This window comes from Condylura cristata, unplaced genomic scaffold, assembly GCF_000260355.1.
Source record: "Condylura cristata isolate star-nosed mole 26May11 unplaced genomic scaffold, ConCri1.0 scaffold00005, whole genome shotgun sequence".
NCBI lineage: Eukaryota > Metazoa > Chordata > Mammalia > Eulipotyphla > Talpidae > Condylura > Condylura cristata.
The window spans coordinates 39,018,082-39,030,843 of NW_004567106.1; the positions used below are offsets into that span (position 1 = coordinate 39,018,082).

The 12,762-nt window shown below is 35.2% G+C and overlaps 1 protein-coding gene across 3 annotated transcripts in view; it reads left to right on the top strand.

Moving 5' to 3' along the window:
- The window catches only part of CACNA2D1 (calcium channel, voltage-dependent, alpha 2/delta subunit 1), a 397,279-nt gene that overhangs the window by 296,404 nt on the left and 88,113 nt on the right, over positions 1-12,762 (top strand). For all 3 annotated transcript variants that reach the window (XM_004676889.2, XM_012720902.1, XM_012720903.1), the window contains exons 9-10: positions 1,232-1,282; positions 3,719-3,818. In XM_004676889.2, the coding sequence (XP_004676946.1) occupies positions 1,232-1,282; positions 3,719-3,818 (151 nt within the window). The remainder of the gene's footprint in view (positions 1-1,231; positions 1,283-3,718; positions 3,819-12,762) is intronic.

The following is a 12,762-nucleotide window of genomic DNA, read 5'->3' on the forward strand; positions in this document are numbered from 1 at the left end:
ATGTTATTCTTGTTAACATTTCTCCATGTGCAGTGACTATGCCACCTTGTTGTATTGAATCGAGGCAAACAAAGTAACTAAGACATCACATGGTTGGATTCAGGAATTAATCCTTTTAGGGAGACGCTGAGAAGCAAGATGCCCAGAAGAGGCAGACTATTCTTGCCCTCTCCTTGTCCCATGAGAAGCATACAGGACCTCTGTTAAGATGCTAGATAAGAATTTGATTTGTCTCCCATTGAAATATCCTGGCAACTCTGCCTTTTTACCTTTTTAGAGAAACAAACTTGGGTTCAAGTTAAAAAGTCAGTTTCATGAGTAGGCAATCATTGTGCTGGATATGATCTGAAAACTAATTGGCAATTAAGCAACCTAGCATATGTCTGGGAAGTGAAATTAAGAATTATTGGCAAAGAGGCGTTAGAGATGACTTGAAGGCTGAGTTCAGATGCAGATCTCTAGTTGTGAATGTCAAGCCCCTGGTTCCTGTCCATGGTCAGGTATCTTGACCTTTTGTGATCTTTCACGTGCAATCACCTTTCTCTCTGTAAATGCTGACCAATCTAAAAATGTCTTAGAATTGCTTTATAAATGAGCATTCTTAAGCTGTAGTGCTGAAATTAAGAATCAGCATTTTGAATTGAGTCTCCAGGTGATTCCAGATATTATACAGTTTAAGAGACAGTCTCCCTTTGAAAGAAATAATTAACACTTGATATATTGTTCTGTTTTTAATTACTGATTGACTTTGTATTTCCTTTCTGTTGCTTTTGTAGATTCTTACCCACTTAACTATTTTCGTGTTTACTTTTTTGCATTTAACAGCATGAACAGCCTTACTATTATTGTGACAATGAGTTTCATAACTTGTGGTCAACAAACTGGAGTTTAGGATAAAATTTTCCAGGAAAAATATTGTTCTACAGTTATTTCCTTTGCTCCTAATATTAAAACCACAGTTATTATTTTTTTAAAGCTATCTCAAAACATACTATATAGCTGACATCTCTCCTTAAGTCAAATAAGTCTTTTAAAAATTCAGAATTGTTGCAGAATTATGAACAAAAGAGGTAGGGGGTGGGGATGGGGATGGCGGGGAGGGTACTGAGATTGAGTGGAATTAACTCTGCTTAGAAAATACCAAACTCAGAGATCAGTATATATTAGTTGAACAAACATCTGTGTTTAATTTTCTGCAGGAGAAAAGCATTGATATGATTATTTGTTTCAGGTATATCCAAGGAGCTGCATCTCCTAAAGACATGCTTATTCTGGTTGATGTGTAAGTAGTTAAATGTTATTTATTACTTATATTCTGAGAATATTAGAGAATTTGTGCATATGAGCAGTATATTGGGTTTGAGAAAGGTTGGTAGGTGGAAAAAAGCAAAAAACAAAGAGTTATGATGACTTTTATATCCAAAGAAGTTATAAAGGTACTAAAAACATTCTTACTGAAAATGAGAAGTTTCTATATCACAGTTAAAAATTATGGCATGGTTCTATAATCTAAGCATTTTGAAAAATTACTTTCTTCCAACCTTTTGCTTTATATTTTAAATCATATTAAAGTACATAATTACTGTCTAAGTAGTTTCTGCTACCAAAAAAGTAAAATAATTTATGTTTTCTTAGCCATTAATGATTCAAATAGCATTTAGGGATTGGATCACAAAATATATAAATATTAAACATATTGAATGTACTGAACTGTTTTTAAAGGAAATGGTAATTTGCTAGGAAGACACTTAAGAGTTTTTACATTGGTACTTTTATTACATTGCCTCAATTTAAGGGGTTTGTGAGAGCAATCTAATAAGACTGAAAATGATATTGAGGAATGTAGAGTAGAATATACCTTAAAGTTCGTTTTCAAAGATCAATACTAAAGCATTAAAAACATGACTATCAAATGGTTGTTATTTTCTCTTAGAGAAAAAAAAACTGTATCTTCTTATGTTCTTTGCCAAATTGGAATTAACTGAATACAGTGTTTTGTGTTGAATTAAATCTGTATCACAAAATAGTACCAGCATTTGAAGAGTCTCCTATTCTGACCTGAAGTAAGCAAGTTCAAAACCTTCTACACTGAGAAAGTGAAGACAACTCAACAAATGTTACTTAAATATGAATTCTCGTTTCTTTTGTTAAAATGCATTTAAGTCATATTTTGTTTTAATTAAATTACTGTTGAACCGGTATCCTATATAATCCTTAATTATTCTTAAATCTAAATGGTAATATAACCCCATTGGATATGAGATAAGGTCCATAAATTAATTCTCATATTAAAACCCCTAGATTCCTCATGCATGTCCTACAATTGAAAGCATACATCAAGTTGAAATTACAGTTTCTAAGTGATTTCCACCGAAACGTACTACTGGTCTCTTAAATACAATTAGACAAATATGATTAAGATATTCTTGATCACAGATGCTTCACATATGTTAGTAAAATCAAAGAATATTCACAAAAACAATTATAGAAGGTAATGGACATATAGTACAATACGACATTATGGGAGTCTCTGGAGAACAGATAGCACTTGGATGTAAAGTGTCAAGAAAGACTTTATTAAGTGGATGAGATGAGAATCCTTATGCTAAAATTCAAAAAGGCAGGCTTGTGAGGGGAGAGAAGAGAGAATGGAGTTTATGCCAAAGTATTGACATAAGCAAAATATGGGTGAGGACATCTGGCAGAGTCAATGTCAGGGAGCTGGGGGGAAGGGATAGAAGAGCCTAAAGTAGAGGTAGATTATAAAAGATTTTTTAATGTAGAGATATTTAGATTGTTGGGCATTTAGTAGGTAACAGTAAGCTGTTAACAGTATTGGATCAAGGTGTGTTTCCAGAATTTTTACCTACCCTTGATTAATAGCTGTATGGGAGTGACTACTAGCCTAGCTCAGAATCTTCAGTAAGAAAGCTGAGCCAGATTGGAGAGAGATTGGAGAGATGGCAGTTGCTTGTGAACACTCTAGATATAGAATTAATACAGATTATCTGAATGGGTAGAAGATTGAGAAGGATAAAGAAATTGAATGAGTGTGAGGTAGCTAAGTTGGTACTACAATGCAAATAGGAAAGGAGAATACTTTGTTTTAAACATGAGCCTTTAGTTGTTTAAAAGTGTCCAGAAGTGGAAAACATCAGGAGCAACAGATGTTAAAGTGGGAGTTAGTAGGGCTTAGCAATGAGACCTACCAGATCATCAAGGATCACAGAACATGTAGAGACAAGAAAATATGGGCACTAAATCCCAGAGAACATCCATTTTAATATACAAAGCAAGGGATTTGTCCTTGCTTTATCTGCTGTCACAGTGGGTATACTACTTTGTGGTTATTGGTTAAAATACCAACTGTAGACCCCCATCCATCACTGTGCACTTGGCTAACACACCACTTTTGGGTACGTTTTTCCTGATTAGGCGAAATGCCAGGTGTATTGATATTTTCTCAAAATTGTCACTTGAACATACAATCGGTTCCCTTGTAGTTGATATGTATACATTTTTCAACTGGTCAGAAAGAAAGACGTAATTTATTTTCACTGTGCCAAAAATATGAATTTCTCTACTATTAATTTTTTAAGACAATATATCATTGGAATATCATATGAACGATCTAGAGTCATTGCTAAGTTGTCTTAAGTGTTCTTATATTGGTTAAATATTGGTTATTAACATGTATGGGATTCTTTTATGTTTTTAGGAGTGGAAGTGTCAGTGGTTTGACACTTAAACTGATCCGAACCTCTGTTTCCGAAATGTTGGAAACCCTCTCAGATGATGATTTTGTGAATGTAGCTTCAGTAAGTACAAAATGATTGCTTTCTCTTAGAATAAGTCTGCACTTTCTATTTCTTTTTGATTTTAAAGATTTTAGTGTTTCATCAGAGGCTGACATATTTCTGACCTATTATAAAACATGTCACTGAGCTATCCTGTCTTCTTACTAATTCTCTGAAACTCTACACTTTCATGCCAAGATCCTTTTTGCATTTCTAAAGCTTTAGTCCCAAGTGAAGTAATTGAAGAGATTAATATAAGGGAAAAACATTTTCCATAGTCTTCCTCAGTCACAGGGTTAGAAAAGACACGACCCCCTGTACTCACTGAAGCTACTGTACTTCCTAATAGGCAGCAACTTTGCAGTAAGGTTAGATGGCAATTGTGGGCTCATTATTTTATATTGGACTCATCTTCATATTGTATTATGTTATTATTAATTACTACAAAGGTCGGTAGGTATTGGAATGAATTTTTTGAAAAAAATAAATCTTATTTCCCCAAAGCCATTTCAGCCCTTCCTACTCATATGTAGAGGTAGATTGGAGCAGATGAACTCTCAAGCGAATATAGGACAAAATGAACGTCACTGTGTCTCACTGTGATGAATAGAATGTTGGCAAAAAAAATTTATGGGAATTTACTTGTGGAATCTAATTTCACTCTTGAAATAGTTCTATTCATTGAGATAGAGTTGAGTGGAGAAGAACTCGTGGTGAGGTCATTTCATATTGAACGTGGGAAGTGGATCTGTTCTGAAAGCACTTTGGGGGAAGAAGTGAAAGGAATTGATTTTTCCCTTCAGTTGAAGGGTAGCCTCCTGGGAGAAAGCTACTATGGGAGGTGGGTGTGACCCTTATCAATCAGAGCTCTAGCTAACTAGATTAAGGACAAAAGTATTTATTAAAAAAAAATGCTTTTAGTAAGATATCCTTGGCTATGGGTAATGACTGGAGATAAATCTGAGGATCAGTGAGACAAGATTTCCTAGATATTTACCATACATGATACCACTGGATGAATGATAGAGATGTTTTGTAGTTTATATCCTCTCACTGCACAAGGAACATTAGGAACCTGTTTTTGAGACCCCTTTTAGCTGGGACAGAGGGGTGTGTCACATCAGAATGCTAGAGTCTGGTTGGCTTAAACTATGTTTTCGAGGCTCTCAAGCCAACAGTGAGTGTCTGGAGGACTTGATTCTCCTGTGGCCTTTTCCCTTGACTTTCCTCTCACTGCCTTTTCATGGGATCTTCTCTCTGGACATGCACACACCCCCGGTGTCCCTTCCTCTCTTCATGAGGACACCAGTCCTGTTGAATTCTGTCCCTACCCTAATGGTCTCATGAAACTTAATCAGCTCTTTAAAGAAATTTGAATTCTATTATAGCCTCAGGTACTGGGGATGGGAACTTGAATGTAGGGTTTTCAGGGGACACATTCAGCCCAGAGAACCTGCGGAGCTCCTGTCTATGTTAACCTTCCTCTGACTCATCTGCACCTTTAACAATTCTTTAACTTATTTGTATCCTTGATAGTTTTAGTAAAATTTGGTTTTACAGAAGGTCTATGATTTATGCCCGTGTCATTTTACATACTGACCATATGTGTTAGCTCACCACTTATTCAATAAAATGCAAGCAAGTAAAATAGATCATTTAACCTCCCTACTAAAATGGCCAGAAAGATGGTCATTTGTTTTCATTTGTACATAAAAATTCTGTGTATTAAAAGGACCTTGACATATTTTATTTACAAAATATTATCATTTGGCATAGCAAAAGAGAAAGTTATTAAATGATTGGATATATCTGATGAAATTTATATAAAGCCAATAGATATTAACTATGGGTAATATGTTAATCTGGCTTCTTGCAGATCTTCACCCACACACTCAAGTGTAAAGAATTTATTTTGGAAACTTCTACCAGTAGTAAGAGTAGAGTAACACTACCAGTTAAAGAATAGAGGCAGTGAAAAAAGGAAATCAATTAAAGGATCTTAATATGTGTAAAGGTGCTTAAGTCCTACTGAAGGACTTTTAAATCTGCATAGATTTTGAACTTCGTAGATACTCTTTGATCATCAAAGGAGCTAGGTTTTAAATATCAACCTTCCCTATGTGGTGGCAGAACATACTCTGGCCACAAGAGGGAGAACTGAATCAAAAAAAGTTGTAGGTTGTTAGAAGACTGGCCAGTATCCACTATACATAGTCCCTAATTCTTAAAAAGGAAAGTATTCACAGTTATATATATATAGGCAAACATGGTGTTTGAGGAAAGGAGGACAGCTAGAACTAGAATTAAGTCCACAGTTTATCATTTCTTTCTCAATAGCTTTCCTGCTTTCCCTGTAGCCTTGACCAACTCTTGTGCTAGTAACTTGCTTAGAGGAACGATCCTCCAAACAATGGTCCCTGCAGTTGTTCACCCACAGTTCTCACCAAGCATGGAAGTGCTTGAACGAATCTCTGACTCTATGCTAAGTTTTCTCTCCTTCACATTATGTAGCAATAACTCATTATAATTGTCTTGTTGACTGAAGCTTTGCCAGTACTTTAAAAAAAATATTTTTTTTGGCATTTTGGGATCTAGGCATGAGATCCCATGAGTATTCTGCTAATAGTTATAGAGAGATGTTTAGCAAAATTACTCACTGTGATCCTGATAGGGGCACAAGCTCCCCTTCATTCACATACACACATGTTTGGAAAGCAGAAGTGACTCTCCTGCAGCCTGAGGTTGTAGGCATCAGGAAAATTGTCCACATGAATCATTTCAGTTATGGTGACATGGGAAATTCATATTCCTTCCTTTGGTTCTCCCACTTACAACTTCTACCTTTTGGGGACAGAGCAATATAGAGAAGGAAATCCTACTTTGTAGTAGCTTGATTATTTTCATAATACAAATACTCCCACAATGACAAATCCGAGGCGACATGTATGAAGTCGATTGGTTTTAAAAGTTTCAAGTAAAGAATTTGTCTAATTAAATAACAGAAATGACTTTGAATGAATTTTTCAACATTTAGCCAGACACTTCTCCCTTCCTGGTTAGATGGTATGGACATTGGGATTCCTAATATCTGTCACATTTTACAGAGCTTTGCTTTTTCTTAAGATATTATGATTTTAAATGTGTATTTCTTCATAGAAAAATTGGTATCTAACTCTGTAAGAAACATAATGATTAAGAAACTGAGTTGCAAAATATTTCCTTGTGGTTTCAGTGAACCAGTTTTATACAGCCTTTACTGGTATGTTGACAGCTCTGTTCTATCCTATGTCTTATCCTGTGTTGAATGACCTCTCTCTGCATGGTTGAGTATATGAGTAAAAACATGCAGACAAATAGAGTATGTTGCTTGTAGAAAGAACCAGGAGCGTGTGTGACCTAGAAGTAGTGCATCTCAGCACCTCAGAAATAGTGACTGTCTCAATTACATATCCCAGCTAGAGAATAAAGTGATACTGAATGGTGCACCATTGACACAACTGTAATGCAAATATCCAGAAGATATTCGAGAGTTGAAGTCATAACTATTTCCCATTCTGCTTCCAGAGAAATCTATTTTTTGTCTTAAGTATTTTCTTTTGTTTAGTTTAGGTCAGCTACTTTAGTCTACTTGACTCTGTTGTGGTCCTCAGAAGGTGATAAATATTTTACTCAACTACACATGGTATTGTGTGTTTTGAGTATACATTTTCCTTTAACTTTCTTATTTCAAAATAATCACTAATACATTTTCATGACTGAAATAAACTATAATCATTCTATTTCAAATATGGATTTCCCCATCACAAAATCAACATAAATAAGATCTAAAGTAGATCTTGTACTACTAAGTACACATGTTCATTTTTATATATTAATCTTCAATATAATGGGAAGTCACTAAGAGTTATTAGTTATTTCTTTTAACATTAGTCAGATTGTGGGGGCTATTTTACATACTTTTCATGGCAACCTAGTTTTTTTTATAGCTGTGCGAGTCAGATAGTGTTACTTTTCTAATCTTACAGATAAAGAAATAGTTCTCATAACTTTTCTAAGGGGGAAAAAAAAACCAAGATTGGAACTCACTCATTTTTGTGTAAAAGTCTGTAGAGTTAACCAAAAAATTAATGTGGCTTAATCTTATAATGTGACTGGTTGTATAGTGATAATAGATATTTTAAAATAAAACTCCTAAATATTAGAGTTTTTAGAAATTCTGAGAGAAATAATATTAGGCTATGAAGACCAATTTATTTTTTCTTTGCAGATCGAATTGTATTATGTATTTTAAGGAGGAATGTTATTTGTCTTTTGTTGGACAATCTTTTAGGAAATTGTACTTTGTCTTGGAAAAAGCACATATGAATTGGATTGCTCTTAAATTGCAAATAAATACATTTCTGGATTATACATTTGCTAGATGAGGGACATCTTTTATATATTTACTCCCTTTGTTAGACAATTTTGCACCTAACAATTCAATATATTCTTACTTTCATTTATATATTTAATGTTCACTTCATTAATGTCATGATTTAAAAGATATTCTTTGGTTTCAATAGTTACCTTGCTTTATTTGCAAGATTAAATAGAATTGATTTTATGTCAGATTTGGTAAATGTAGAGTGTAATTTCATCTTCATAAGATAGTCCCTTAACATTTAATGTAAACTTAAAAATTTAATGGTATGGAAATGCTAAGAAAAAAAGACATCTAAATCCATTCATGATATGTTTGCCTGCACAATAACAGATGTGTGTTGTTGTTCTTTTATAATTCTTGAAACTGGTGCAAGTCTAGAAAACAACATAATGTTTACTTTTATAACTTCAGGGAAGCTTATTAATAAGGCACTGAAGAAGCCTGGTAGTACTTTTGTAGTTAACTTCTGTAATTTTCCCACAATACCCTCTTATCCAAAATCATGTCAATCATCCACAGTTATAATGCAATCTGTATTAACACTTTAACAAAGTTATTGAGAATCACGGAAAGAAAAATCAAACAACCTTGGTTTTTAGTTTTCTATTTCTAAGTTTCTTTTTTTTATACTTCCAAGTATAAGATGTCAGAATGAGTGTTACATAATTTCCTAGTGTTTATTATCTCCAAGGCTGTTCTTTGTTGGAGAAAAGAAGCCTGCTGTTAAGCAAAGCTTAAATGAGAGCATAATGGAGCTGTTTTCCCACTAATCCAGTTAGATGCTTTGATAGAAGTAAGTGGTAGATGATGGGAGCAGCTATTCAATCACAGCATGTTCTGATTTACAGGGACAATTTCAAATGTTGACACAGTGAGTGGAATTTGTTTATGAATATAAGGGAGGTTGACATTTAGGGAGTAAAATATGCAAGGCAATAGAGAATGAAAGGAAATGCATGCTGACTGTGTTCTATGTGTTAAAGCTAATGTGTTAAAAGTTAATGACTGAAGAATATGGTCACATGTTTCAATAAAACCCATTATCTCCTTACTTAAAAGCTGATGCAAATGTTCGGATTAGGCTAAGGACCTTTGAATCAGTTTTCTTCCAGGAAGTTTTTCGAATTCATGGTCATTATAAAATGCTTCCTTTCACTAAAATAAGTCAGCAAAATATAGTTCCTTTGCTATTGGTTGTAGGAGAGAACTTTTTTTTTTTTAACTAATAAGCTAAATCCTTTGCTCAAATTAGTCAATCAACAATTCTAGAAGTAGAGTGAGTCTATCCATAAGACCTAAGTAGACAAATCTCTAAAGAAGACATACTACTGGTCTATAAGTACATAAGAAAGTGCCCCAAATCACTTATCTTATAAGGGAAGTACAAATTAAAATCATGATTATAATTCACTGAGCCCTGTGAAAATGACTATATTAAAAAAGATCAGAAATAATCTGTTGGCAAGGGTATGTAGAGAAAATGGAATCCTCATCCACTGTTGGGAATGTAACTGAGTACACAGCTACTGTGGAAAATGGTTTGAATATTCTTCCAACAAAAAGTAAATACTATATGACCCAGTAATCCACTGTTAGATATTTACCCAAAGAATATGAAAGCCCTAGTACAATTAGATTTGTGTACTCTTGTGTTTGTATCAGTATCATTCACATAGTCCAGTGATAGAACTAATCTAAGTGCCCTTTGACACATGAGTGGATAAAGACAGTGTGGAATACATACTTAATAGAATACTACTCAACTATTACAAAATAAAAAGGTGCCTTTTGGAACAAAATGAGTGGCTCTTGAGGTAGTCACCTCAAGAGTAGTCACCTACACTAAGTGAAATTAGTCAGAAAGTGAAAGACAGTTACTAGATGGCTTCATTCAGTTGTGAAATAAAATAACCAAAGAACCAAATCGGCACAGCAGAGCAAAAACTGATCCTTAGACTTGGTGAGTGTGATACTGGCTACAGAAGGTGCCAGGGTAGTGAGAAGGTGCTGGGAGGCAAGGTGGTCAGGCACGACCCTGGTGCTTGGTGGAGAGTGAGTGAAGCCTGTGCACGTGCTGGAGTGTGACCTGTGTTCCAGACATGTGTAGTTATGCGATTGACAGGGTAATAAAATTTGAGAAAAACAATTCATGTATAAAACCAGCAGAGAGAATCCATAACCATGTTAGGAGGCTGGGAGAAGAAGGTGAACCTTACTCCAGCTGGCAACTTTGCCCTAAATGCAACTACAAAAAGTGTGTGACATGCCTTTTGCAACAACATGGAGCTGGAAAAGATCATGCTTAGTGAAATAAGCCAGAAAGAAAAGGAAAACTACTCAGTGGTTTCACTCATAGCAGGAGTATAATGGATGAGGGGAGAAAATAATAATAATAATGAACAGTTATATACCAGAGACATTTTATGGGAATGAAGTGGGGAATGGGATCTGAAGCAGTGGGGGGAGGGAAATGCACTGGACTTCGGTAATGGCACATGGGTGATTTGGTGATGGGAAGCTCAAGGAGATTACAACTGAGATGGGAAAATGCACAAAATAAAGGAAAAATAAACTATTGAGGAAAAAATATAAGCGTGTGAACTTCTCATACTTCTAGGCAGGACAGATCTGTGCTCTGGTAAGTACATAGAAAACAAAGAAAAACACTCTAAATCTTAGACTTTAAAGATGGTAATTATTTTGTGTACTATGTTGATAGAGGGTTGGTCTGCATCAAATGAACGACAACATGATGGAATGAGCTGACAATAAAATTAGCAAGATCCATCTCTGATTAAGTGACTTACTTCATGCCCTCCTCAATCCTGTCTCTGCACTGTACCCTTAGGTTTGAATAAGGGGAATGTACAGCCTCTGAAATACTAGTTATGTGATTTTTACAAGTTACCTAAGGTTTAGAAATGAGTTGCCTTCTCTTTGAAATGGACAGAATCATATTTAACCAGCCAAAATTTTGAACACTAAGTGAAAAATATTATGATCATTACTGTGGTTTTTATTGTGATTAGTATCATCTTCTAATGCTCAGAAGCAGTTCTTAAATCTTCAAGTCTAAGCATTAACAACCAATTTGCTGAAATTTATGTCCATCCCAGGGTTGTAGATAGAGATACCTCCTTCCTCAGAAGAGTGTACATTCTAGAGTAATTAAGACACTGTCAGTTTCCAGGGGATAAGGAACTTACTGGTGGCTGGCTGCCCCTGAGTGGGACAGGAGGAGCCCTCCTGAAACACCTCTTGCCTGTGCTGGTGACCCAGGCACTCCCCCCCCCCATCCTCCTGTGAGAAATGGGCTTTAGGTGCAAGTAAAGTTGTCAGTCACAATGGCTACTGCCCCTGCTATGAGTCAGAGTCTTTGTCTCTGACCCCAGGGTTTGCATTTTTCTGCCAAGGTTTCTGAAACTGTAGGAGGCTAACTCATTTGTTTGCAAGTAGAATAAAATCTCACAACCTTCCCCAGTTCTTGACAGTTTAACTGCAACTCATGTCAGACTGGGGGGTTGTCTAAATATGAACTCGCCTTGTATATGCAGGAAAGACATGGTTTAGATAGTTTCCTTTCCTGCGTGCATTAAATTTCAGTTTTCCTCCTAAAATATGACAATTTGTTCCCACACAAGGGCATGATTTTCTTGGCTAAGGATCTCTCTTACTCTGTATATGATAATGAACACATTTGTATACGATTGTGCAATTTAAATTTGAAGGTGATTTCTCCACCCCTATAAATAAGGTACTCTGTCTGCCAGAGTTCAAGTAAAATAAAAGAGACTTGGCTTGCCAATGTAGTTTTGTTACAAATGAATTCTAGGAAAGTAATTTCATTTTGTGTCTTATAAAATAGTCATCCATCTAGAGTTCAGGAAACTTTATGTTGATTTATATATCATTTATGTCAACAAACAAGAATATTGTGCTTCATACCCTTGCTGCCTAAAGTGGGGCCTGTGGCCAAGCAGCATGAGCGATGCCTGGCTGCTTATTAGAAAGACAGACTGCCTAACTCCATGCCAGGTCTGAGCAGCCAGAATTGATATGCACCAAGTCTCTCCAATTATTCCCAATCATTGAGGAAAGAGGAAATCGGGATACAGTGAGTACATTTAGTAAAGTCTTACGGGCCTCTCTGGGCTTGTTATATTTAGTCATATTTATCACGACCCTAGATACTAAGATCTAGGCAATTCATAAAATTGCTAGTATTATGAATGTTTATATATATTTTCATTTTCTATTGGTTGTGTAGGTGAGTTTTTAATTAAAGCTGGAAGGACTAGAATTAAGTTCTTGTAAAACCAAAGTTCTTTTTTAAAATGTGTTTTTTTAAAGGTTAATATGGTTACTTATAAAAATTGTCTTCATTTAAAAGACATCACAAATTACACACTGAAGGAAAGAAGGAAGGAAAGGACAAATTTAGTGATTACAATAATGGGGTAAGCAATCAAGGTTATTTAGTTTAAAAAAAAAAAAAAAGGGCCCTCCCTGGTGGCGCAGCGGGTTAAAGCACTGCACTAAGAA